This window comes from Macaca mulatta, chromosome 9 (assembly GCF_049350105.2).
Source record: "Macaca mulatta isolate MMU2019108-1 chromosome 9, T2T-MMU8v2.0, whole genome shotgun sequence".
Taxonomy (NCBI): domain Eukaryota; kingdom Metazoa; phylum Chordata; class Mammalia; order Primates; family Cercopithecidae; genus Macaca; species Macaca mulatta.
In genome coordinates, this window is record NC_133414.1 from 112,855,607 (window position 1) to 112,882,376 (window position 26,770).

Below are 26,770 nucleotides of genomic sequence, written 5' to 3' on the forward strand. Positions count from 1 at the left end.
CGCTGTTCAATGTACATGTCCTTTTAAAATCTGGGATCATCATAATTTAAAGCTTATCTGTGTGCAACAACAGTGATTTTCCTTAAATGTCCTTCTTTTTTCACCCCCTCCCCCACTCCCACTCCCTTTATGCTGTCAGGTTGATTATATGAGCTTATAGAAGCAAAATTTCATTTTTAGAGCATCCCGTCCTCGTGGAATTATGGTCTCTTTTAGAATCTCTTGCCATGGAATCCCCGGCATGTCTTTCCCCCAGCATAGATCATTTTGCTTTCTTCAATTCAGATTCTGCCCAGCACCCCCTTCCTGAGCTACTGTCAACTCTAGACGTGCTTGCTTTCTCCCTGCATCCCCACTATTTCCCTTTCATCAGTCTCTCTTTCTTGGTCAGAATTAAGTGGCCTGCAATAGTGGAAAGGGCTCTGAGCTAGGAACTTCAGTTCCCATTCTTATGACAACTAGCTATGTGACATGGGAAAACTACCTGATCTCTCTGAGCCAGGCTTTTGGGTTTTGTCTAAATTTTAAATACCTAAGAGGGAATCCAGTTAAATTCCCTTCATGATATTTTCCAGCTGTAGAACGTGAGTGACACTGAATTCAGAGTAGCATTCTCCTTTGTTGCTTCTTTTTCCTTCTAAAAGGTAAAATGTTGAGCGTAGCAAGTTAAGAACTGATCAGTCTTTGCTTTTGGAATTCTTGTCAATAAATCAGTCAACATTCGTGATCACCTTTTCTACTTGAAGTTTAAAGTTGAAAACTATAGGACCCCTGCCTTCAGAATTCACAGTTCAGAGGAGAAAACAAACATTAAAAAATAACTATGACATGAAGAGATCCTAAATTTGGCTCTGCCACTTACTGGCTATCATAAGTTGTTCTGGGTAAATTACCTAGTCTCTCTACCCCTCAGTTTCCCCAGGTTCGGAGGCATGTTGCCAGGGTTGAGTTCTTACTCCTCCGTCATCCATGAGGCATGTAACCTTGGGAAAGTTCCTTAATCTCTGCACTTTCATTTCCGCATCTACAAAATGGGAACAATAATGTTTAAGTTCTCATGAAAATTGTGATGAATTAATATATGTAAGATTATCAGAGGAGTGCCTGATATATACTAAGCACTTAATAAATGTTAGTTGCTGTTATTGTAAGGATTAAATCAGTATATGCGTGTTAAGTATAGTGTCTGGTATCCAAGTAGAAACTGGATCTGTTTTAGTTATTATTAGTGCTATTTCTACAATAAAGGTTTGGATAGATGGCTGTTGGAATGCAGACAAAGGAGAAATTAATGGTGAGGGAGGAGCTAACAGCCCTCTTGTATATGTCTGAGGAAACTCAATCCTGAAAAGCTCAGGAGATTTATAGCAAGTGAGCAACAAAACTAGGATTTCAACCCAGGAGATGTTACTTCTGGTGCAGCATTGTGTTAGGGTCACCAGTACCATTAGTGTCCATAGAGGCTGGTGGGTGTGAATGGGCACAGCAAGCCTGAGGTCAGGCAGGCCCACAGCTACCCCAGCCTCTCCCTGTTCATGAACTCACTGAGTGTTTAGAAGCTGGGCTTAGTCAAGTACAGCAGGTAGTTTCCTAGGGCTAGACGGCTGGGCAGAACCTGGTCTTGTCCCTAGCCAAGGTTTGGGCCAGATTTCCAAAGCCTTCTTCATGTCCACCTCTTTTTTTTTTTTTTTTTTTTTTTTTTTTAAGACACGGTCTCACTCTGTCTCCCAGGCTGGAGTGCAGTGGCATGATCTCAGCTCACTGCAGCCTCCACCTCAGGGGCTCAAGTGATCCTCCCATCTCAGCCTCCCAAGTAGCTGAGACCACAGGCACATGCTACCACACCCAGCTAATTTTTGTATTTTTAGTAGAGACGGGGTTTCACCATGTTGACCAGGCTGGTCTTGACCTCCTGAGCTAAAGCAATCTGCCCACCTCGGCCTCCCAAAGTGCTGGGGTTACAGGAGTGAGCCACTGCACCTGGCCCACTTTATGCCCACCTCTTGAGCTTGGCTTGGGAACTGTGGCCAGGCCAGACTCAGTGAATCTCCAGTTTAAAGATGGAAGGCAATGAGGCGTATCATCCATCTCCCTGGACAAGCAGTGTCACCATAGCTCCTTCCCAGCCTGGCCCTCTGGAGCCCCTTCCCTCCCCTCTCCTTTTTCCTATCTATTCCTCCCTCACTGCCCGAATCCCACTTCCCCCTCATCCTCTCTTCCTCCCTCCCATCTCCTATCTCACTTACCTCTCTCTTCATTCTGGAACACTCCTTCCTTTTCTTTCCTCCTCCACTCTCCCTTGTGAACCCTCACCCCCCCAATCCATCAATCCTCCCTCCTCTACCAGTCTGGACAGCACCTGACCTCTGGGGAGCCACCCCATTCCTCAGCTCCCAAACCTCACTCCCTGTTCCCAGTTGGACTTCCATCTCCCTGGTTCTGCTGTGCTGCCATGGGGGTGGGGCTGGGGCTGCACAGGCGGGCTGCCCTGAATGACAAGCGGGGATATTGATCGCGTTCTGAACTCAGCCCAGCCGATAGAAGGTAATTAATGACTCCATTTGCCTCACTACCGAGGAGAACAATTGAGTTTGAAACTGCAACAACTGGCAGCTGAGAAGACTGGGGGGCAGCCTGGGGGTGAACCCCTCAGAGGCGGAAGTAATGTGTGGAGTAGCTAGGCAGAGAGAGCACCGTCTGAGCAGAGGCCACCATCAGAACGGGCAGAGCCCCATCCCCAGCACAGCTGGCCCCTGAGCCCCACTGCTCCCCCAGCCCTTGAGGCCTGAGGCCCATCACCCACTGTTCCCGCTGCCTCCACACTTTTCTCTTTTCTTCCCATATCACTTTTTGAGGTCATTTTCTGCCTGCGGATAAAGACTCCGTTTCCCCAAGACTGCTTCTTGCCAGCTGTGCAATCTTGCACATACTTTGAACTCTCCCTGAGCCTGTTTCCTCGTTTGTAAAATTGAACTAGCAGTGTCACTTTTCCAAGTGTTCTGTGAAGACTGTGGATAATGTGCATAAAGTACCTTGAGCCTGCCCAGAACACAGTAAGTGTTCGGTAAGTGATGATGGATCCTTGACAGAGAAGGCAAACGTGGCAGAATGGAGAGAGCTTCGGAGTCTGACATCCCTGAGTTTACATCCAGGCTCTGCTGCTTCCTACCTTTGTGGTGTTGAACAAATAATTTTGCCTCTCTATTTCCTTTTCTAGAAAGTGAGAATAATAATAAGCACCTTGTAAAGTTTGAAGAGATTGATGAGTGTAGGTGAAAGCCCTAATATCATTACTTTCTCCATAGACAGATAGATGTTTGTATTTGAGCTTAGAAAACTGAAGTTAGTGCAGTTTTTTTGTTTGTTTGTTTTGTTTTGTTTTGAGGCAGAGTCTCACTCTGTCGCCCAGGCTGGCACGATCTCAGCTCACTGCAACCTCCGCCTCCTGGGTTCAAGCGATTCTCCTGCCTCAGGCCTCCCAAGTAGATGGGATTACAGGCCTCCGCCACTACACCCAGCTAACTTTTTGTATTTTTAGTAAAGATGGGGTTTTACCATGTTGGCCAGGCTGGTCTCGAATTCGTGACCTTGTGATTCACCCGCCTCGAGCCTCCCAAAGTGCTGGGATGACAGGCGTGAGCCACCGCACGTGGCCAAAGTTAGTGTAATTCTTTGCTATACTTAAATTCTTTTCAAATACCTCATCTTGCTTCCTGGGATTTGATGGGCAACCCCATTCATACCATCCTGATTTTGTAGACTTTGATGAGCCTTGGTGCTTTCTGACAGAGGAAATGACATCATTTCATTTTCATTTTCTTTCTTTTTCTTTCTTTTCTTTTCTTTTCCTTTTTTTTTTTTTTTTTTTTTTTTGAGACAGGGTCTCACTCTGTTGTCCGGGCTGAATGCAGTGGCACTATCTTAGCTCACTGCAACCTTGACCTCCCAGGCTTAAGCAATACTCCTGCCTCAGCCTCCTGAGTAGCTGAGCCACAGGTGCATGCAACCATGCCCAGCTAATTTTTTATATTTTGTAGAGATAAGGTCTCGCTATGTTGCCCAGGCTGGTCTCACACTCCTGGACACAAACAATCTTCCAGGCTCAGCTTCCCAAAGTGTTGAGATTGCAGGCGTGAGCCACCATGCCTGGCCCATTATTTCATTTTATCTATTACCACCACCCCCAACTGTCTCTTGTCCCTTGCAGTGACCCTTCTGTCCCTAGCCCTGCTCCCAAGACAGTGTTCAGGGAGTGTCCCCCTCCCCAAGCTGCTGAGACCCCACTGGACAACTCCATTCATGACTGGCCAGTACCAGGGCCCTGACCTGGGGTGAGAGGTGTGAGATAGGGCCCAGCTCCAGGGCCACCCAGGAATAGACGGGGAGTGAGTGGCAGGGCTGAATGAATGAGGAGATGAGATCTTTCGGTTGAGGAGTAAAGACATTTTTAATAGTGATTCTAGAAGTAGCACATACTAATTGCACAAAGCCTGGACGATATGGAAAAACTTAGATAAAAAGAAAATAAAAATTGCTTGTGATCAAGAAGTAACCACTGTCACCACACCAGCAGCTCTCCTTCCAGTCAAGTTGATCTTTGGTTTTGGAGTTCTCTTCATTTGCCTGGAGACTCGGGTCCTGCTGCCAGCAGCCCCACACTCTGGGCTCTGGCTGGGCAGGCAGCCACTCTGTCTGTCCGTTTAGTCCACAGCTGTCGGGGCACCTGCCCTGTGCCAAGATCCCCAGTAAATGTCCCCTTGAGCCAGCCACTTGCCCTGCACCTTATATACTCTGAGCCTCAGTTTCCTCCCCAGTAAAAAGGGATTAGAATCCCTACTTACCTTGGAGAGTGGTTGGGAAGACCAAATACCCTAGATCTATGGAAGACCTTTTGTTAAATGCTAAGCAAATATGAAACAGTCAGAGAAGAAGACAATATGAGCTTTGTTATCCTTGAAAGAATAATCTATGTCAAAGTTTTGACTCAGCAGTTTGTTTAATTGAATTAATTTATTTACATACTATCCGTGTTCCAAAAAGACCTGTGGCAGCTCACCCCCTTGAGAGTGCTCATGCCACAGTGGACAGAGCACCTGGAATGGCCCAGTCCTGGGAGTCCCATTCCCCAGTTGTGTGACCTTGGAAAAGTCACGGCCCACCCCTGCTAGTTATGGTAACATGAAGAATTTGGACCAGACATCCCCTAATCATCTGGGCACAGTCTGCACTCAGCCAGCACATGTGCCACAGGCTGTAGCCTCCATTTGGGGAGGGTGCCAGGCAGAGAATGAGGGATGCCAAGAGGGAGGCTGTGCCCTGGATGGAGCCAAGTGGCCTTCAACTGGGCCCACTGTGTTTGGCACCCAGGCTGCAGAGTGAAATGATTTCGAGGGCAGGCTCTGTACTCAGACCCGGATTCAAATGTGGCTGTCATTTACTAGCTGCATGGCCTTTGACAAGCTACTTAACCTCTCTTTGCCTCAGCTTCCTTATCTTTAAAATGGGTATCATAGTACTTCCCCCACAGGTTTGTCGGAAGGATTGAATGAGCTCTGTAAATAACAGCAATGGCATGTCATGAGTTCTTGATACTTGTGAGCTGCTGCAGAATGGGAGTTGGGCAGGGGGCAGACGGAGAATGAGGCTGAACCCTCCCTCTATGGAGACTGACTAGCACAGGGTCCCTTCCTTGCTCTGTTTGGTCTTATTAAATCCACAGCCACCTCCAGACCCAGTCTAAAAATGTGACCAGAGAATGGGGAAGAATACTGGAAATCAGAATTGCTCCTGAACGTGCAGGACACATGACCAGTAGCCTTCAGCCCTCTTGGTGCAGGGAGCTCAAATGTAGATGCGTTCTCCAGGCCCCAGTCTCAAGCAGCCTCTGCCACCTGCTTTGGATGGCAGCTCAGAAGCCCCAGGGTTAAGTTCTGCTGCTCACCAGGAACACAGTGTTGTCTGTGCGTTGGTAGAGGCACCAGAGATGGGCAGGATGGTGTTTCTGAGAGTGGGAAAGGCCTGCGGGTCAGAGTTGATGCTGTTAGAGGCTAACAAGCAGTGGGGATAGCACATCTGCTAGCCAGGGATGTGTGGGGCTTGCCTGATGAGAGACTGGGTGTCCTGTGGTGCCAGGCCAGTCAGGTGGCCAGTCCCAAAACCTTCTGCCAGAGGTATGGCTTTGAATACCACCCAGAAGAGTCTGAGTACCTACTCGGGGCTATTCCTGATGCTGGAGCTGCAGAAATGCATTAGTCACGGTCCCTGCCACAAGGTGCTCTTAGACTGGCTGCTGGGCATGGGGGCAAAGGGGCTGTTGGGTAGGGGATCTTCTTTGAAATGGATGCTGTGTAATCACTTACGCGCTTTCCTTCCTACTAGATTAAGATCGGCTTTTACGTCCTAGAAACCTAGATTAAGATTGGCTTCTGCTTCCACCTCTGTTTCAGCCCAGCTCTGCCAGACAGCCCTTCAACAGCTGGGCCTAACAGGGGTCTCTTTCTTCCTCCTTGCTGTCCCATCTGAGACTTTGCCCTTGGAAAGCCCCATGCTGAGCTCGCTCCCCATCTTCCCCGGAGAGCCCTCTAGGTGGTCAGCACTGACAGCTGTCTTCCTTCTTTCCTTTTTGACTCCTCCTCCTTTACTCTCTTCTCCTTTTCCTCCTCCTCTCCTTCCCCTGGAAAGCCACCCTCATCCAGGCCCTGGGCACCAGGTAGCAGGACACCCAGGCCCTGGGCACCAGGTAGCAGGACACCCAGGCTTCAGCCAAAGCAGAGCCAGCTGGTTTTGTTCCTGCAGTAAGTGTCCTCATCCCAGCCGGGCTTCCAGCTTCTGGCGCGGAAGGCTTTTTCCCTTTCTTCCCCTCCCGCTTTCTGCCCTTCCGTGCCTCTGGGCTTCCTCCTTCCCTGAGTTTCTCCTCCTTGGACCTTCTGATCCAGGGCTTCTCCCAACCCCCTTTCCTCCTTCCCTTCCTGCCTTCTCTCCTTGGCCTCATTCCTCTCTTCCTTCCCTAGCTGATGGAAGGACGCCACCCCCTCCTCTGGAAAGAGCCGGGAGAGCCTACTGGACGGACGTGTGGTGGATTTGGAGGGCTGGCTGGCTGTCCCCCATCAGTAATGCCGCTGCCCTCTCCCCGGCCCTGCGGCTCACCTCCCTGCTCCACATAAGTTTCTTTGTGCTCCTTCGCCATTCATCATGACTGCTGCCTTCCGTCTCCTACAAGAGTTCCCGCAAGCCTCCTCCAGCCTCTCTGCGGGGCGGGGGTTCTCTGCATGCTTTCATCACACCACTTTGTTTTCCTTCTCCTCTAGCACCTCCTTTCTCCTCCCTACTTCCCTCTCCTCTGCTTCCCCGCCTCCCACTGCCACCTCTTCCAGTAGCAGGCTTCCTTAGCCTTTGCCTCCCTTCCCTCCCCCTTCCCCTCCGTTGCTGCCTCTGTAACCTGTCTTACCACCAGGGCCTGAGTATACAAAAAATAAATAAATAAATAAATAAAAAGGTCAGTGAGTGGAGGGAGCAGCAATAACCCCTAAAACAGTACTATCAGTGGAACATGATTGATCAATTGAATTCCATAGCGGCTGAAAAATGTGGGATTAAGTAGTGTATTATACGCACAATGAGTTGAGGCATGATGTTCATTTCAAGTTCATTTCGCCGGCCTCTGCCACCAGATCAGGCAATCAATAGGGGCAGCAGATATCATATATCACCTCTCTGCGGGCCGGGGAGAGAGCACCATAATCTCTCGCAAATTTAGAGTGACAGATTTGTCAAGATCTGAAGGGCCCCTGAATAAATGAAGGCAAAGAGACTCCTCCAGCCAGTGACCTGAGGACAAAGCTTCAGTTCAGGCCCTACATACACACACACACACACACACACACACACACACACACGCACACACACACACACGCACACACACAGTGAGCCAAGCCACACACAGATAGGCATATACACAAATCTACACAGAGGCATGAGGGGAGTCCTGCCACACATGCACACACATAATGTGCGAACACACGCTCACAAATACACCCTCTCTGCCCCTGCAATAACCATATATGAAGACACTTGATGCCTTCCTCAGCCCTGAGACTCTGATTTCCCCAAAAGGTAGGAGGGCTCCAGGAAGGGAGAATCAGACACAATAGGACATGCAAATAGCTACAGGGAGTGAAATGAGGATGATGGCACATCCTGAAAAAAGAAGCAGGCACAGGAGAAATGGGGCATGTGGCCTCACGGTCCTCATGCAATCACACACAGACACACACTTCCTTCCAGAAAGCTTCTCATTCTCATTTCAACACACGCAGACCCTTGTTTATCTGGATGTTTATTTGTGTACAAGTGCATAGACACACAATACTCACACAAAAGGGAAAAATAAATTCACCACACTCCAACTTTCAGCTCACATGTTGATGCACACATCCCATAAGACTGAAATGATTCCAGAGCCTTCCACTGAAAAACCACAACCACCAAGTTTTGTGTCCATGGGAACAAATATTGAAGCTGCCGCTGTCTGTCTGCTTCAGATGTGGTCCTGGTCTTGATCTCTGTCTCTTTCTCCCTCTCTTTCTGTCTCTCCTTCTCTCTCTCTCTCTCTCTCTCTCTCTCACACACACACACACACACACACTCTCTCACACACACACACACACGCACGCACTTTCTTTGCTTTCCTACCCCCTCCAGAATAGATATGGAGGGAAGATGAGAGGTCACATTAGGAAAGCAGACCCCACGCTCGGTCTGGGAGGCCAGCAAGGGAGGATGGCTGCAGGTTGAGTTAATCAATATGTAATATTTTCTATGGTCTCCTGAATGATACTGTACGGTGTTACTGTATATAATGCAATATTGATTATATCATATCGTATAATCACCTATAAACTGATACATATAACAGTCCCAGAGGAACACCCTGGGGCCTCCGGCTTGGGCTGGCCCCAGGCCCAAGGCTCTTCAGCTGGTCTTGGGCTGAGGAGAGCCCAGGAGTGACCAAGTTGGTGTAGGGTTTGTCGGGGAAACCCCACTGTGGGGAGTTGCAAGGTGTGGGTTAAGGGAGAGGCTGCAGAGCAGGCACATTGCCTACTGTACACCTTGAAAATGCCAGGGAACTGAGGCTGGAGGCAGGGATAGGGAAGGGCTGAGAACACCTGGGGAAAGGGGACATGGAAACAGGACTGACCGGTAGCCTAGGGGGAGCGGGCACCAGTGTGACAAGTCTCTGCTCCCTCTGGAGACCTGCAGGAGGAACCAGGTAACCAAGAAACTGGCTCCTGTAGGAGGCCTAAGCCCAGGTCCAGGTTGGAGACAGAGGCCGAGAAGGTGGCTGGGGCACAGCGGCATCCACGGGGGCCCTTCTGTGGGCTCTGTCCAACTGGGAGCTTTGCTGCTCTAGCGACACCTCTTTCCTCCCGCTTGGCTTCCCTCTGGCCTCAGTCCTGGCCCAACCCAAGCAGAGTGCCTCAGCTCTGCCTCAGAGCCCCTCCTCCCTCAGGGCGAAGTTAATTACTTCACCCAGTCTCCAGGTTACACTCGGCCTTGGAAATTTGATGGTTTTCAACCCTTGGAATCAGTGGAACTGAAATTCATCTCGGAGCCGAGTTCAATTCTCCACAGGCTCAGTAATGCCCGTCTGAGACACCCAGCTTCTTTCTTCCCCAGGCTGGCCCTGGTTTGGGGGCAGGGGGTGGTTCAGGGAGACATGCCCTGGGGAGCTGGCTCCTGGAAGCCCGCTGGCTCCACCTCTGGCTAATCCTTCCTGACCCCACAGTGTGACCACTCCATCTCTTACCAGGTCCTCAGGTCCTTCTGTTCCCTGGGCTTCCTCAGCCAGGTCTCTGAGGCAGGGCTACCCTCTGGTGTCAGCCCCACTGGCCTAGGGCTGAGAGTAGGGGGTCCCATAGGGGTGCAGAGCTCCAGGGCCGGGTGCCCACCTCTCTGCCCTGCACTGTTCCTGTGCCTCTGCTGGCCTGGCGCTAATGCCCTGAGTGTCCATGTGTTCTCCAGATGTGTCCGAGGGCTCAGTCCCCAATGGAGATTCCCAGAGTGGCGTGGACAGTTTGCGGAAGCACTTGCGAGCTGACACCTTCACCCAGCAGCAGCTGGAAGCTTTGGATCGGGTCTTTGAGCGTCCTTCCTACCCTGACGTCTTCCAGGCATCAGAGCACATCAAATCAGAACAGGTGAGGAGGGAGCTTTCTGCTTGCAGAAGTAGAAAGGAACCAGCAGAGCAAGGCCTCTCAAGAACTCATTCACCAAACACCACGTGCATAGCCAGCATTGTATGTGTTACACACGTGTGTTCTGTGTGTGTGCAGTGTGAACAGGCTTACACGAGACAGTATAGTATCGTTAAGACAAATCTTTATGGTCTGTATATAGTAATTAGAAATGATGAGTTCTGGATGCAAGAGTATGGCCTTGGGTAAATCATCTCTGTTCAGAGCCTCAATTTCCCCATCTATAGAATGAAGGGCTTGGATGTAGGATTTGTCAAGTCCCTTCTAGCTCCACTTCTCCGTGGTTCTGGCATGGAGTACTCAGGAACATCCTCTTGCTGTGTCCCTTGCCCACAGCCCCTCAGGTCTTACAGAAAATCTATGCTAGCCTGGGGAGCTTTCCTTGCCCAGTGTCAGGAGAGCCCACCTGTGCCTGCCTCCTGCTCCCCAAGCCAGCCATTCGATGGAACCCTAGGTAGGCTGGCAGCTTACCACTTACACCCAACACTCTCTGCAGACACTGAGCAGCCCAGGACACACAGCATGGGGCACAGCATACAACACACCAGCAAAACGCACAACGCAAAAACCGCCTCTGAACTTTTCCATGTGCTGGTGTGCATGTGTTCACACTCCACCCACAGCCCATGGTACTGTGCTCACACTCCACTGTCCACCTGCTCCCCCACCCGCAGCCCACGGTACTGTGTTCACACACCACTGTCCACCTGTTCCCCCCAATAGCCCACGGTATTGTGCACACTCCACCATCCACCTGCTCCTCCACCCACAGCCCACGGTACTGTGCTCACACACCACTGCCCACCTGCTCCCCCACCCACAGCCCACAGTACTGTGTTCACACACCACTGTCCACCTGCTCCCCCACCCACAGCCCACAGTACTCACAGCTAGTCCCGGTAGCCGCATGGAGCCAGTGGGTGTGTGCTGTCCCCAGATTACCAGCTCAGTATACCCCTAGCATATGCCTCCACCCACATACGCTGGGTAGAGCCCCCAGCACACCCGCTTACACACAGGGGCACACTCCCATCCCTGCTACACATGCGGCCCAGGCCAGGCCCACGGTCGCAGTACAACACAGCACTGCTGTGCTTGCACGCACGCACACACGCTCCCACACATGCACGTCAGTGCAGCCCCACAGCCTCGCACGCTACAGTTCCACTCTAAGACTCCAATAGCTCCCAGCCACTCGCCTTTCTCCCCGCCCGTCCTTTTATCCCATAAGCTGTTTGTCTTCATAAAACAAAAATCAAAAGTCTTTTTAAGGTGCCCTGAGCCATAAACCAACAAAGGAGGAGCCGGCCGAGGCGGGCGGCTCGGTGCACCCTCCCTGAGTCCCCGGCTGTATTACAATGAATAACCTTTATTTACTTTCATTAGACTATTAAACACCAGCACAGTCATTTTTCCCCCTGAAACTCGGAGCAGGGCCCATAAAGCAAATCCGAAGCCTAATTGAGTTCATTTTAATTTCTCTCCGATCACAGCGAATTACTCTGGTGATAAATCAGGGGGCAGCTTCACCCCCAGTAGAAGGCCTAATTTGCAGCTAATTACAAAACTGATTTCTACAGGAAGATCAATACGAGAAGGAATTGGAAATGACGAGGCAATCCCGTCCAGCCATGGAGGGGAGGGGGTGCTCTGGGGGGGCCAGGAAGCGGAAGGGAAAAAAACGGACCCGAAAGAGCAGAAAATCAGTTTTAATTTAACGTAATATTAATCAGAGCAACTTTTCCTGCTTTGTGCAGGCTCCTGGTCTGCCCAGCTCTGGGGTCTGGCTTGGCCGTGGCTACAATAAAAAGGCAATTACCCGAGTGTTTCGGGCAGGACACCCTTTCAGAGTCAATGACTGCCCCCCTCCTACCCTTCTGTTAGCCATGTGGACTCTCCCCCTCCCCAATTTCATACCCCAGTGCACAGGCAGAGAGCGAGGGGCCCATGGGGCTGTCATTGTTTGTTTTTAAAAAAGGGGCGCCCATACCGGAGCAGCCGGCAGTGCCAGGCTGAAGGCCCCACTAGGCCCTTCCCCCAGCTACTGGTTCTGCCAGTCATGCCATGGTTCCCCCTCCTCCCCAAGGTTCCTCGACATCCCGTGTCTCTCAACAAGGGGATCCCCACTACTACACCCTACCTTCGGGGGTGCTTAGGCAGGAGATGCTACAGAAACATAAAGGGTGCTGGCATAACTGCCCAAAATGTGTAAAGGGTGCTGCGCCTCCGATTTCACCAAGTCAGGTCTGCTCCTACCCACACAAAGCTTGCCATCATCCGCCAAGCCCCCCCGCATCTCCCCTCTGTCCCACCATCTCTTTCTACCCCATCTGGGAGGGCTCCCCGTTCCTCCTCCCCATCTGCACACCAAGCCCTTTCTCTGTGTGTGCATCAATAGAGAGCTGTCACTTTTCTCTCTCCTCCCAGGGGAACGAGTACTCCCTCCCAGCCCTGACCCCTGGGCTTGATGAAGTCAAGTCGAGTCTATCTGCATCCACCAACCCTGAGCTGGGCAGCAATGTGTCAGGCACGCAGACATACCCCGTTGTGACTGGTAAGAGGGCTTCCAGGAGGGTGGGGGCACCGCGTTCAGTGGAGGGTGCCTCAGCCCATGCCATCTGGGGCCCAGTGTGATGAGCAGATCCCCCGCCATGATATTTACAGAAAGAACGAGGCTTCTAAAACTAGGGTGCTTCCTGAACAGGTGTGTGCAGATGTGGGGAGAAAAAAACTGGGGTCAGGGTGTCTGTGGGCTTCAACCTGGAAAGGCTGATGCTAGGAGGGGCTGTTGCCAGTTCTTCCTCCTGTCCTTCACCTCTCCCTTTGCCTGTTTCTCTTCCCTCTCCCAAGTTGCCCAGAATCATGAGCCTCTTGTGGAGACATCTGCAGAAGGCAAATAAGTGAGGCTGGTGAGAGTGGAGCATGGGTACCCAGTGTCCAGCCTCCACACGTGTGTCTGCAAGGCTCCTGGGGGACCCGCTTCCCACTCCCTCCAGGCAGTGTGGGTGACCATGGCTTTGGGCTTGAGGGCATGGCACCCAGCTCTGTGGAGTTTGAGATGAGTACAATTATTCCAGCCTTCCTCCTGCTTCCCCGAGAAGTCACTGACACCAAGGCTTGATTTCAAGGCCAGGTAGGATCAGGGTTGGCCCACAATCAAATGCAGAGCTAGGGGCGCCATGGCCAGGAGCCCCTACAGATGAAGAGCAGCAGAGCCAGTTAGTTTGGAAGGGGAGGTGGGGTCCGGGGAAGGCCGCAGAGCTCCAGCCTGTGGAAGGCGCGTGCCACTGCAGAAGGGTTTCCAGGCCAGGAGACTGCCCAAGTGGGAGAGACACACATTGAGGTGTTATTAAAATTCACCTAATTATTCTGGAGACACTAAAGCCAATGTGCCGTTTGTTCCTTGGGAGACAGGATGATTGAGAAGGGTCTCGGTGGGGACTGGGAGACACTGAGGCGTTACCTGCAGAGCGAGGCAAGCGGAGGCGGCCTGGGGACCCGGCAGTGGGGCTGCACAGCCAGCAGCAAAGACAGGGAACAGGCACAGCGCACTCTAGGACTGGGCCCTGGTTCTGCCTGGGAGCTGGTCTGAGTGCAGCTGCACTTGAGCCTGAGCTGGGCTCAGTGGCCACCCAGCCTCCACCTGGGGGTTTAGGAGAGCCCTGTCAGCTTTCCCAGCCTCTCCCTAAGGGGCTGTACTGGTACAACTGTTTCCAGCCTAGATCTTTGGCTAGGGAGTCAGAGGCTGAGTTCTGGAAGTGTTGGAGACCTGGACTGGGCTTTCGGGAGTGACGACCTTAGCTGGGTTAGCTGGGCCAGGACATAGCCCATGACCGAATGGCCCTCAGCAGGAGCCACTCTTTGCCCAGCTGGGAAGCTCTCTGACCTGCTAGGTATTCTGACCCAAGGCAGAGGCCACCTTTCTTCTGACCTGCTCAGAGGTACAGTGGTCACTTCCCAAAGATGGCCACTCCAAGCACTGGTCAAAGAGAACCTGGGAGACTTCTCTAACCCCATGTGCTGCCCAGTGCTCAGGCCATAGTCCAGAAGGCGAGCACTTCCTGGGGTGGAGATATGGATCTTCAGGGTAGGGCTCCTGCCGTAGGAGACCCAGAGGCTGGTGCAGAGAAGTGCCTCCACCTTGAGCAGCCCCCACCCGCCTCCCCCCCATGGCCCTGGAACAGTCCCAGCTCAGCCTGGGAACATCTCCGGCTGATCCATCTGGATCCAAGTGTGAGAAAAGTTCATTTCAGACCCAGCTTGACATTCCCAGGTGGCAAGTTAGCACTAACATCTCAATCTGTATGCGACATTTCAATCAAGCGAGGAGTAACAAAAGCAGAACCATTAACATTCGGAGCTGTTCACCAGTGGTAATGACGGGGAAACTCTCAGAAACTGGAAATTACCAAAAAGAAAGAAGTGTGTGGAGAGGTGGGGGAGGGAAGATGGGGATAGGGGTAGGGAATGATTTTTCCACACTTAGGCCAAGATCCAGTGTTTGGATTAATAGCGCCATTACCCAAGAAAGAGCTGCAGATTATGCTCATTCTTAAACTGTTTTTGCTGGCAATTAAACTGCTGCAGTTATTGATCTTTGTTGATTTTATGTCCTCCTAATTTGCATAATCTATTAAAGATGAATGATTTATGATGTGTTTATTATGGGGACAAACAGAATTTGCTAGAGGTACTGTCAAGGTGAGCAATGGGGCATTGCTCAGACTCCATGGGCCATCTCAGCAGTGGGTCCAGCGTGTTGGCCTTCAGGCCAGGATATTGTGGGTAGTAGTGAGCAGTGATGCAAGAAGAACAGAAACAGGAGAATGGACTTTGGGTGAGTTCTTCTAGAAATATGTTGGCATCTGTGAGAACCGGGCTCCAGGTAGAACTGGTGTTTGAGAGAGGTCCTTAGTATATTTGTGGACATTGCCTTCAAAGAGTCTTTAAAAACTTATTTTTTTGGCAAATATTAAGGGCTTTGGTGGGAGAAGAGAAAAGAAGGCTCTTTCAGGTGGGTAGGTGATGCTGGGGAGGTGTGTGCTAAAGGTAAGGGAGCTGTTAGGTCACCCTGTGCCCATAGCCTGACTTAGGAGTGCCAAGGTGTTCAAGGAGCCCTCTTCATCCTCCATGTCTCAGGTACCCTGCTCATCTTCTTTCCCAGGACTGGCAGCTGCGGCTGCAAACCTTAGGGGATGAGGGAATGCCCTAGCCCAACCTGAAAAGCCAGACCTTATTGAGATTCCTGCCACCTCCTGGCACTGGAGGCTGATTTCAAACTTCACCAGCCACTTGATGCAGCTATTCCACAAGGTCAGGACTGAGAGGACAGAGGAACCTGGACTATTGTGTGCAGGGGAGAGTGGGGCCCAGTGGGCCAGGACACAGCTAATCACATTGCAAGCAAGGGTGGCTGCCAGAGGCTAGGGCTCAGCCCCGTAGCCTCCCCTCCCCGCCTTCCATCAGGGAACCAAGGAGAGAGACTGATTTTGCTGGGTAGTGTTTGCAAGTTCTGCCGAGATTTTAATTTCACTGCATCACAACTCAGCAAGCTGCCAAGTCAAGCTGGTTATTTAAATTTATCACCCACTTTCCCTTCCGCCGCTGGGCTGCTCTAGCTCAGCGGCATCTCTTCTCTCCAGCCCACGGCTCTAGGCTGCTGGTCTGGAACGGAGCCGAGTCTCTCCTAAGTGATAAAGAAAAAGGGACCAGCTACATGAGAGAATGGGTCAGGGGCATTCTGGCCCCAGGCTTTTTCAGGTTGGACGGCTGTGGCTGGTACCTTTCACCACCTTCTTGACCCTCCAAAGGACCCCAGGGGGCTGCCATCCACCTCTCAGTAGTCCCAGGGCCCTCTGGGTCAGAGCATCTGCAGTGAGAACTCTGGCTCCAGCTACACGCTGGAGCCTTCATTCCTTAAAGTCTCCCTTCCCTGGTAGAAAAGATAGCCCCTGTTCCCCATGGCTTTCTCACCTTGCCTCCCTCCCCATGCCTGGCCGGGGCTGCAGTGACAGAGGAGCACCCAGAGATGCTGGCAGTGATGTTGATCTGGGAGGAGAAGACGAGAACTTACTCCAGGATTCCCAAAGTCACTGGGGATGTTTCTGAACATGAGAGAGTCCCTTGACACAGTGTGAGTCCACCCTGAAGGAGAGAGCCCAGATGCAAGGGACAGTGCTGGGGGAAGTCAGAGATTGTGCAGTTCTATGCTTTCTAGAAAATGGTTGGCCAATCTTTCGGCTTCGCTGGGCCACTTTGGAAGGAGAAGAAATGACTTGAGTCACACATAAAATACACTAACACCAAGAGAGCTGGTGAGCTAAAAACAAAAACAAAAGTAAAAAACCTCATAATGTTTGATGAAAGTTTACGAATTTGCGTTGGACCACATTCAAAGCTGTCCTGAGCAGCATGTGGCCTGCGGGCTGTGGATTGGACAAGCTTGCTCTAGAAACTAGGCAAAACACCAGCCCCTGGAGCCACTGCACCCAGCAGGCTTCACTGGCCTCTAGTGGGCATTGCTGCTGCACACTGGCCGAGCCTTGGGCAAGTGCAGCTCTCATCGCCCTTGTTTTAGTCACAGAGAGGTAAAGGAGGAAGGAGATTGATGGTCTGGGACCCAGGCAGGCTAAACTCACCAAAACGTAACTGAATAAAATATAACAACAAAAATGTTAATACGCAGCAAACCTCATTCTTTGGTGCCAGAAATCGAGGGGAACTCAAAGCCAGATCAGTATTGGAGAGGCTGTTGACATTACACTGAGGGAGACGCCGACTGGGAGAGGATGGGGTTGTAACACACCAGTCAGGGAACGTGACTTTGGGAATCAGGAAGCTAGAATTGAGTGTCATCCTGCATAAAGCAAGGGACAGAACAGGGATCACATTGTCCGTGAAAGGCAAACACATACACTCATCCCAGTAGCCCAGAGAAACAAGGAAGCAGGGGGCAACAGGGAATGTCACCATGAGACATGGAGACCCCAAGCCTGATGCCAGATCAGAGTCTAAATTTATACCATGAGTATGTCGCAGGAAACCCAAGCCAGGAAGTTACATAAAAATTTGTCCAGGATAGTTACCCATTCTGAAACCCCACCGGGAGCAATGAGAAACCTTCTTTGTAGAGACATTCTACAATCCAGGGCACATGGGACTCCCACAGGGTGGGTGGGGGGAAAACCCACCGCTAATGATGAGCTTACTATGAAAAAGTACACATCTCATGTGAACACAAACTTCCAAAAGGGAAAGTTAGTAGAAGCAATAAACAGAACAGTTAACATCCCCCAAGAACTGAAGACAATAGAATAGTCCAAAAGCGCTGTAAACTCAGCAAGTTTAATATTCTAAAAAAGATGAAAGGAAGTATCAGTTGTATCTTTATCACAGATCCAGATCCCCTAGTCCCTTCCCACCCCTGCTCACCAAATTGTCAGATAATGGAGATCAAATAGGGCAAAGAATGAGGACCACACTTATAGATTATTGGTGTGGGGTCCAGGAGGCATGGAAAGAGCTGAGCCTCAGGCAACTCTGAAAGTAGAGCCTGTTCCAGGCTTATCCAGGCTCCCAGACTGCTAAGCCTCAGCAGAAAATCTTATGTTTTCTTTGGGAAAATGTCTGAACATTAGAGAGTTAGAGATGGGGACAGTACCTTTCTCCCCAGTGGGGTGGGGACAGGTGGGAAGCCTCAGTAGCTTCCCCATCCTGGTTGGGGGAAGGTGGTTTTATTCAAGAGCTTGGGAGAAATGACTCTTAATTCCTGAAGACTGCAGTTTTGAAGGAAGCTGTAACTAAGATCCAGGAAGAGATGTAGATGCTGCCCAAGAGGGAAGTGCCCAAGGCAGGAAGATGGAGCAGAAGAGGCTGGTCTCCCAGAAGCTGGCTCATTTGAGCAGAGGTGGGGGAGGCCAGAGAGGCAAAGTTCACAGCTGGACAGCAGCAGGACCAGTGTGAGTAGTGTGGGTGTAGCTTCTGAGAAAGGGTTGCCAACTCTCAGAAGCTCGGCCTCCTGGCCCACATCTGAGATGGTTAGCAAAGTGGCCTTTTAGCAGATAGAGGTGTGGACCCTGGGAAACCTCCTCCTCCTACTCAGGGCATCCTGAGGACCTCCAGGAACTGCCTCTTTCCTGTAGTTAACAACCCCCTTCCAATGCAACTGCATTTCCCTCCATAAAACAAACAGCTTAGCCCTTGGCCAGCCCCTAGGGGAGGAGAGTGCAATAAAGACTGAGAAATGTTTCTGAAGGAGGCTGAGTGTCTCCTAGTCTTGTCTGTCAGCTCAAAGCCCCTGATTAGCTAGAGGAATTTAGGGCACAGACATCACAGTTCCTCTCCTTGAAAGGAGAGGGCTAGGACAACTTCAGACATGTGGCAAGTCAGAGAGCCCTTTAGTGTGGAGGCCAAAACAAGCCAGAGGGCTGCTCCTCAATGCTCATATGCTCTAGACCCTTCCTTTAGGCTGTGAGGGTCCCAAGAAAAGAGGCTAGCCTCCTCCAAACATCCCTGAGTCTGCAAGCCACATCCCCAAGGACCTCCAACCCCCAACCTCAGCTCTGATTTAATTACAGGGGCATTTCCATAGCAATGAGACATTGACGGATATGTGGCTGCTCTGGGCCTGCAGCCTAGGGAGTCATTGGATCAGGCCTCTTTCCCTTCCTCCTAGTCCACTGCTAGAGGTAAAGGATATGGAAAAGAAGAGGCACTAATCCACTCTTGGGATCAGAGTCAGGCCAAATTTGACCAGAATAAAAGCTGTGCCACCTCAATCCCAGGTCCCAATCCCATGTCCTTGTCTTTGCCTACCAGCCACCCTGTGCTGCTGGGCTGCCCTCCCCAGAAGGGTGCCATGGCAGAAGTACCCAGGCTGAGAACGGGGCTGCAGAGGGAGGAGCATCGATGGGAGGGTGACAAAGGTAGGAAGGGTTTGGGGTGTCTTAGCAAAGATATAGTTCTGGTGTTTTCTACGCTGAGCTCAAATTTGGCCCATAACCTTGGACCTTTCTTCTTACCTCCTCCCTTCATCTCCTCCCTCTGTCTGTGAGGCCCAAAAGGCTGAACATGCCAAATGGAATGCTTTTTCCTCCAAGGATGGCCTCACTTGATCATTAGAGATCAGAGAGAGAGAAAGGGGCCAGTCTGAATTTGAATCAAAATATTTTCTAAGAAATCAATGATCTTGCTATCAAGTGCATGACAATAGCCAACTCAGGCCAATAAAGGATTGCCCAGTTGAGAATACTGGCCACGGCTTTCACGATTCATTAGGTTACTGGGACCCTTCCAGCTTCTGTAGATGTCATTTAGATGCTTGATGTGTCCCACAGGGGAATTCTCCAAAAAAGGGATCTCCCAGCACTAAGCTTTTTAGTCTGTTATTTGGTACTTTTTAAGAAGAAAGTGTTGGCTAAGTAAAAGTAAGGTCAGTCAACCCAACATTTTTTGAATGACCAGAAATCCTAAAGACTGCTGTCCCAATGAAACAGGCATGTATTGGTACCAAGGGCTCAGAAATGTCCCAGTGGCCTCAAAGCCACCTAGGCAAGACCTGAAAACCTATTTCTCCCAGAGGGCCGGTCACCTCCAAGGTGACAGGAAGACCCCCCACTCCTTTCCCAGGGTAGCCAGAATCCCTTCCACCTCCACAATTAGCTACAGCCTCAGGACAAACAAGCCAGTGCTTTTGCAACCCTGAGCTTTGGGAGACAGGCTCCGTCACTATTGTCACTTCTGAGAGGGCTTTGCGTGCCTTCAGCCTGAATCCTCCCCTCTTCTCCCCAGTGGTGGTGGTGGCTGGGCTCTCAGGCAGGGAAGGAGGAAATCCTGCAGGGCTTGGAGAACAGCCTAATGCTGCAGAGGCTTAAGTGGCCGTTTTCCTTGGGATTAGGGTTTCACTTACACAGAGCGCCTGAAAAACACTGCGCTTTCGGAAGGATTAGAGCTGACAATTCAGTGCTCTCAGAGAACAAAATAAAGCCAGAGAGGAACTGGGAGGCCTGGAGTATCAGAAGACTGTGCAAACAGGCTTAACCTCTGCCCACCCAGCATGGGGGTCTCTCATGCTCTGAGCCCATCTGTGAGCCTGGGCCCAACCTCTTGAGTGCCAGCCCCTGCCCAACTCCAATCTTCATTTGTGATTCGCTCATGGAGCCAGAGAAGTCAACGTAGGGACGTGAACTGGGAAGAGGACCGAGCCTCAGTTTCCTCCTCTGTAAAATGAGGGAGTTGGACTAGAAGGTAGCCAAGTTCCTTCTCAGCCCTTTGAAAGTGTGATTCTCCCCAACACTCCCTAGTGTTATCCTAGGATGCTGAAGCTGCATTTCCATCCATGGTCCAGCTGAATTAGAAGGAAACCGCCTCCTGTGAGGCCCTGAGCCAACAGGCTACACAGCTCAGAGGAGGGCAGGGTGCTGGGAGAGGGAATGGAAACAGCATGACTGGTTGTGTCCAGCCAGTTGGCTCTCAAGGTGTAGACCTCACTAAGCCCCTGCAGATCTGGGTAACATCCCTGCCTAGGACACACCAGGGACCAGGGTCTCATGGTGTCAGTGGGAGCTGAGATCAGCTGGAAGAGCAGCCACCCTGAGTTGTAGGCACAGCCCCCTCTGCTGGAACCTGGAGCAGGCAAGCCTCAGGTAGGGTATGGGGCTGAGGCAGAGCCTGGTGCTGTGGGCCGTCCCATAGTCCCTTCTGCCCCAGAGGATAAATCAAATCCTGGGAGGATTTGGAAGCTTGGGAAATAAGAAATGAAATGAAAGGAAATATGTAGATAATTCTTTTCCTCTCCTTTTAAAACATCTTGTGTGGATTTAAAGTTTGTTACTTTAGTGTAATAGATATAAGTTGAATTGGTCATAAGGTGCTCATAATTGTTATAGTAAATACCAATTATGCATTTATATATTTAGGCAGCAATTACAAATTTAATAACTGTGTATTCCTGTAAGTGTTATAAATGCCTATGTCAAATGCAGGCACAGACTGCCAGCCTTGAAGAAATCTAATGTCTTCATTTTCGCTACCTTATGAGAAGCAGACAGAACTTGAGGATAGGGTAGTAAAACAAGAGTTATGTTTTCTGGCCTTAGGGTCCTCCATAGTGTCAAGTGAGTAGCAAAAGTGCTTATTTTCAGAGAAAGATGCTGAGGAAAAGCATCTCTGAACTCCTCGATAGAACTTTTGCTGTATAAATCTATGTCTAATAAGTCTCATCTGAGCCATCATGAGCAGCAGTTTCTGCTTCTTTCGTGGCATCCTTTTTATTTCCTTGATCTTCTGAATGCTGACATTTTCCTTGACTTGAGATAAACCTCCCTGCTACTTCACATGTTATTTTGCTGTGCTTTATATCATCTTGTTTATTGATACAATTCAAGTAGTTGCAAACAAATCAGTGTCTTATGCCAAAGAACGGGGCTCTTTTGCTTTTTTTTTTTTTTATAAAGAGTGCTTATTAATCTTTAAGCCATATTTTTTGAGAATATGATAAAAGTCATATACCATCTACACAGAAAGATACAGATATATAATGTCTATAACATCTTATATAGAGATTTATATAGACCCCTTGAAGTGATCTATGGGTTCCTAAGGCATCAGTTAACCCCAATTTAAAACCACCACTGTAAAAAAGTGGAAGAAATTGAAACATAAGAAACAAGAAGTGACAAGATGTTCTGTTATAGGAAAGATTCACTTAGCATGATCCCATATTACTTTCCTGGACCAAACATCTATCTGTTTTCTGGGTCTGCACTATTTGAGAATAATATCAATAATAATATCATTGGGATCAGTTCCCAAGTATACAGCCCGTTCTGTAATCCAGTTTCTGCCATCTACTAGCAGTGAAATCTTGGACATTATACTTGGCCCTTCTGAGTTTATTTATCATCTATAGACTGGGGATTAAAGGCTGGGCGTGGTGGCTCACACCTGTAATCCCAGCACTTTGGGAGGCCGAGGTGGGTGGATCACCTGAGGTTCGAGACCAGCCTGGTCAACATGGCAAAACCTCGTGTCTCTACTAAAAAATACAAAAGTTAGCTGGGTGCAGGGGCAGGCGTTTGTACTCCCAGCTACTTGGGAGGCTAAGGCAGGAGAATCGCTTGAACCTGGGAGGCAGAGGTTGCAGTGAGTGGAGATTACACCACTACACGCCAGCCTGGGAGACAGAGCAAGACTCTGTCTCAAAAAAAAAAAAAAAAAAAAAGGTGGGGGAGGTTAAAAACATATCAACAGCCGGGCCCGGTGGCTCACGCCTATAATCCCAGCACTTTGGGAGGCTGAGACAGGCGGAGCACCTGAGGTCAGGAGTTAGAGACCAGCCTGGCCAACATAGCGAAACTCCGTCTCTACTAAAAAATACAAAAATTAGCCAGACATGGTGGCAGGTGCCTGTAATCTCAGCTACTTGGGAGGCTGAGGCAGGATAATCACTTGAACCTGGGAAGCGGAGGTTGCAGTGAGCCGAGATTGTGCCACTGCACTCCAGTCTGGCTGACGAGAGCAAGACCCTGTCTCAATAAAAATAAAAATAAAAACATCAACATCATAGGGTTGATATGAATATTAAATGAGATAGTACATCATATAAAATATGAAGGACACTGCCCAGCATATAGTAGGTGCTCAATGAATGCTAGCTAGTCCTGGCACAAGTAGAAACACAGCTCTGACCTTGAATCTTAGACCTGATAGTGAAAGTAGCGCAAATTACCTGATGACTACAATTTTTCAACTTTCTTAATAAAGGCTTTCACTTTGCTTTTCTCTGTACTTGAAAGAGGAGCTGCACTTAGATTCTCCAAAACAGTTGATTTGATCTGGCCCATTTGGTAAGGAATGTCTGACAAAAGTGCACTGTCTGATGCAGATGTAGTGATTGCTGTAGAAATTGGCTGTAGAATCTTCAGGGACTTCTGCAGTTGAACTGAGAAGATATCCTCATCAAGTACAGTGCTTTGAACACTTCTGGGGACTTTAAGATTCTCCACTACCACTGTTTCTTGAAGACCCTCTTTGTTTTTCAGAAAACTCTCGCAGGAAATTAATACTCCACCCCATGGAGTTTTATTACAGACTTTTGGCGTCGGGATTTTGTTCTCTGAGTCCTTTTTATCAACAACCATGACGATATGAGATTTTTGTTTGTCAGATGACTTCTTTTCCTTTTCTTTGGCTCTTTTGGGGAGTATCTGGCTTCATGTTATTAAAAGGCAGTGTGGTATAAACATGGCTTCAAATTTTGGCTCTATCATTTATTAGCTGTGTAGTCATGGTAAAACCGTGATGCACCTTTGTGCCTTCATTGTCTCACCCTTGAAACAAGGAAGTTACCTCATCATCTGGAAGGCTCTTCATCTTTAAAAACTTTGTAACCTTGGTCAGGCACGGTGGCTCACGCCTGTAATCCCAGCACTTTGGGAGGCCGAGGCAGGCAGATCACTTGAGGTCAGGAATTCAAGACCAGCCTCGCTAACATGGTGAAACCCTGTCTCTAATAAAAATACAAAAATTAGACAGGCATGGTGGCACACACCTGTAGTCCCAGCTACAGGCTGAGGCATGAGAATCACTTGAACCCAGGAGGCGGAGGTTGCAGTGAGCCAAGATCGCGCCACTGCACTCCAGCCTGGGCGATAGAGCGAGACTTCATCTCAAAAAACGAAAAACAAAAAACAACTTTGTAACCTTGGAAAGCAAGCGTCCAACATGAAATGCCCATCCTCTTGTAATAGTATGTGGGTTTTTGTCCATTTATAATTTCTGATGCTGTTTTTATGTTACTGGCCATTGTCAGTGAGCAATGAAAATCCTCTACTGCTTTCTGTTGGGTGGCACGTATTTTATAACTGATGTATTCTGTCACATAGCTGTTTTCTCCTTTTTCTGTGCTTTTGCTTGTTGGTATAACGGAGGTGGCTGTGCTGTTGTACAGTTTTAGAGTCTGTCTGCACTCCTATTTTTCCACCCATGTATAGTACAGCAAGGCCCAGTGCTCTGTCGATTCTTGCTTGCACAGATTCCATTACCCATTCATATTCTTTCACTAAAAGAGGCTTGCTCAAAGAATGCTGCTGGGCAAATGGTATGACGGTCTTAGTAATTTGAAAACTTCCTGCAGTATGTGTTTTCCATTATTGACAATGGTGTTCCAGAAAAATATATGGCTCTGGCAAGAGTTTGGTCAATTTTTTCTGCTCTTTAGGTGTCACCTGTGTGCTAATGAAGCAATTGAGAGTGCTTTGTATGCAGTGGCCAGCACCGTTGGTGGCTCAGGGGTCCTTAACAGGGTACCTCTTTGTGGTGATACTGGTGTTATAGACTCCGCAGCAGCAGGTGCACAGCTGTATGCAGAACACGAGGAAGCTTGCCTGCTTTTTCCTAGTCTTGGGACTCTTCTTTCACATTTTTAAAATTTCTACATGGCACTGCCCAGCTTCAGTTTTCTAAATAGAATTTGGCAATGTGCCTTTCAATCAACTGTCCAGTGGGTGACTTTCAGCATGCGAAAGTTCCTACCTGAGGGAAGTTGCCATTTTGCAAGAGAGAAAGCCAGTGGAAATAAAACTTTCCGATAAGACTGCATCCAGGTTAGCTGGAAACATCTTTCTAGTCATCCAGCCTTTCTTCCTTCCTCCTGAAATGAGGTAGGAGATTTTGTGACAAAACCTTAGATTATAAGGAATTCATGGTGATAGGTTGTGGGAATCATGCAACTGAAAACCGGAATTAAGATGCATTTAAATTCCTATTTATTAAGAAAGAGGCACACCCCTTTTCCTGGCTGCTTTGCAGACTTTATGATGACAGGGAAGGAGGAATTAGGTTTCTTTATCTGTTTAGCTTCAAAACCCCTGCATCTTCCCTAACTCGATCCTGTCCTGGGCCTTTTTTGACCAATAAGTGCCATATTATTAATCTCTCTAGGAATTGATTTTGATATTGCTGTCATTGTCTACTTCAGGTCCACTCCACTAAGAGACAGTCAGGAGGAGTGTAGCTTTCATTGACAACAGAAGTCAATAAAAGAAAACCCACATCAAGGCAAACACAAATCCTTTCTTCTGTCTCTCTAGGAGTCAAAACGGATCTCGTGTTTGGCAGTTCTACTCTGCTTGTTCTCGAGTTTTAGGAAATGTAAGATATTGGCTATATTAGACAGGTATAGAGGAAAATCATTCTATTGCATGATAAAGTCATAATATATGAGTCCCTCACTGTAAACCTCTCATCAGCTTATAAAAATCATAATCTATTGTTTAAATTGTTTTTTAAAGAAAAAGCATATTCTAATATTTACATTTTATCCCAGCCTTTACTTCTTTAAGGAGACCAATATATATGAAACAACAAAAAAATTATAACCCATCAGGAATTGGCTGTTAAGTGCAATAGATTGATGGAGGATTAATCAACAAGTGTTTATTGAGCATCTACCATGTTCTCAACTATGCAGGATAAAGCAGAAGACAGGGTCCTGCCCTCAGGTTGCTTATGATCTGTTTGAAGAAGCAAGCTATGATATCGGGGCTGATGCATTATGATATATAATGGCATGGTAAACCATGCAGCACAGATGCTGTGGAAGTTTAGAAGAGAGAAATTTCCTCGGTGGGTAGAATGGTAGGGATTTTAAGACTTCGGGGGGAAGGAGAGGAAAACGACAAGGAAGAAGAAAAGGTCATGGCAAAAGCGTAGGAGGTTCACATCACACAAGCCAATAAAAACAGTCAAACTAAACCAGGAGGGGTGAGAATCTTAAGTGGGGTGGAGAGAGTACCTTAGCAGCTTTAAAAGCCACAGAGTTTCATTTCAAACTATAGACTATGGGGAATCAGCGACGGTTTTTACAAGAGAAGTGGTGTGATGAAAGCAATGTTTCATGAGGACTAGCCAAGCAGCCACATTTAGGATAGACAGGAGGGGAAGAATGTGGAGGCAGGGAATGCAAGCAAAAATACTGTGTGGCCAAAAGAAGGTGCTTAAAAGCTGAGCTATGAAGGTAGTGGAAGAAATGGAAATAGAGCAGATGTAACAGACACTGCCAAGGAGAATTGACAATACTTGGTGACTAACTTCATCTAGAATGAGAGGAAGAAGGCTATGTCAAGAAGGACTCCAAAGTTTTTGGTCTTATGATCTTCAAGATCATAAGAACCGACGGAGGGAAGATGAATCTGTTTTTATTCCAGTTAGGTTTGAGGTGACAGAGGGACAGCTAAGGAAAATGTTCAGCAGGGTGCTAGAAATGCAAAAACCTGAGCTGTAGCTCTGTATAGCTAGGGAAGGATGGATCACTCAGATGTGTCAAGGAAGGGGTGAGGAAACTCATACATCTCTGGAATGCAGGGAGGTGAGGCCCTCTTCAAAGGGAGTGTAGCAAAGAGAGAGAGATGCTTTGGAATAGCCACTGGGAGACTAATGACTATGGTCCAGCTGACGAAAAGAAAGTGAATGGGCCCGGATATGCATAGTTTTGTGACTTTCTGCAGCCATGCCTTGCC

The 26,770-nt window shown here is 49.0% G+C and overlaps 1 protein-coding gene across 11 annotated transcripts in view; it reads left to right on the top strand.

Moving 5' to 3' along the window:
- Positions 1-26,770, top strand: part of PAX2 (paired box 2) — a 93,882-nt gene that overhangs the window by 60,770 nt on the left and 6,342 nt on the right. For all 11 annotated transcript variants that reach the window (XM_015147956.3, XM_015147958.3, XM_015147955.3 and 8 more), the window contains 2 exons: positions 10,021-10,196; positions 12,681-12,807. In XM_015147956.3, coding sequence (XP_015003442.2) covers positions 10,021-10,196; positions 12,681-12,807 — 303 coding nt within the window. The remainder of the gene's footprint in view (positions 1-10,020; positions 10,197-12,680; positions 12,808-26,770) is intronic.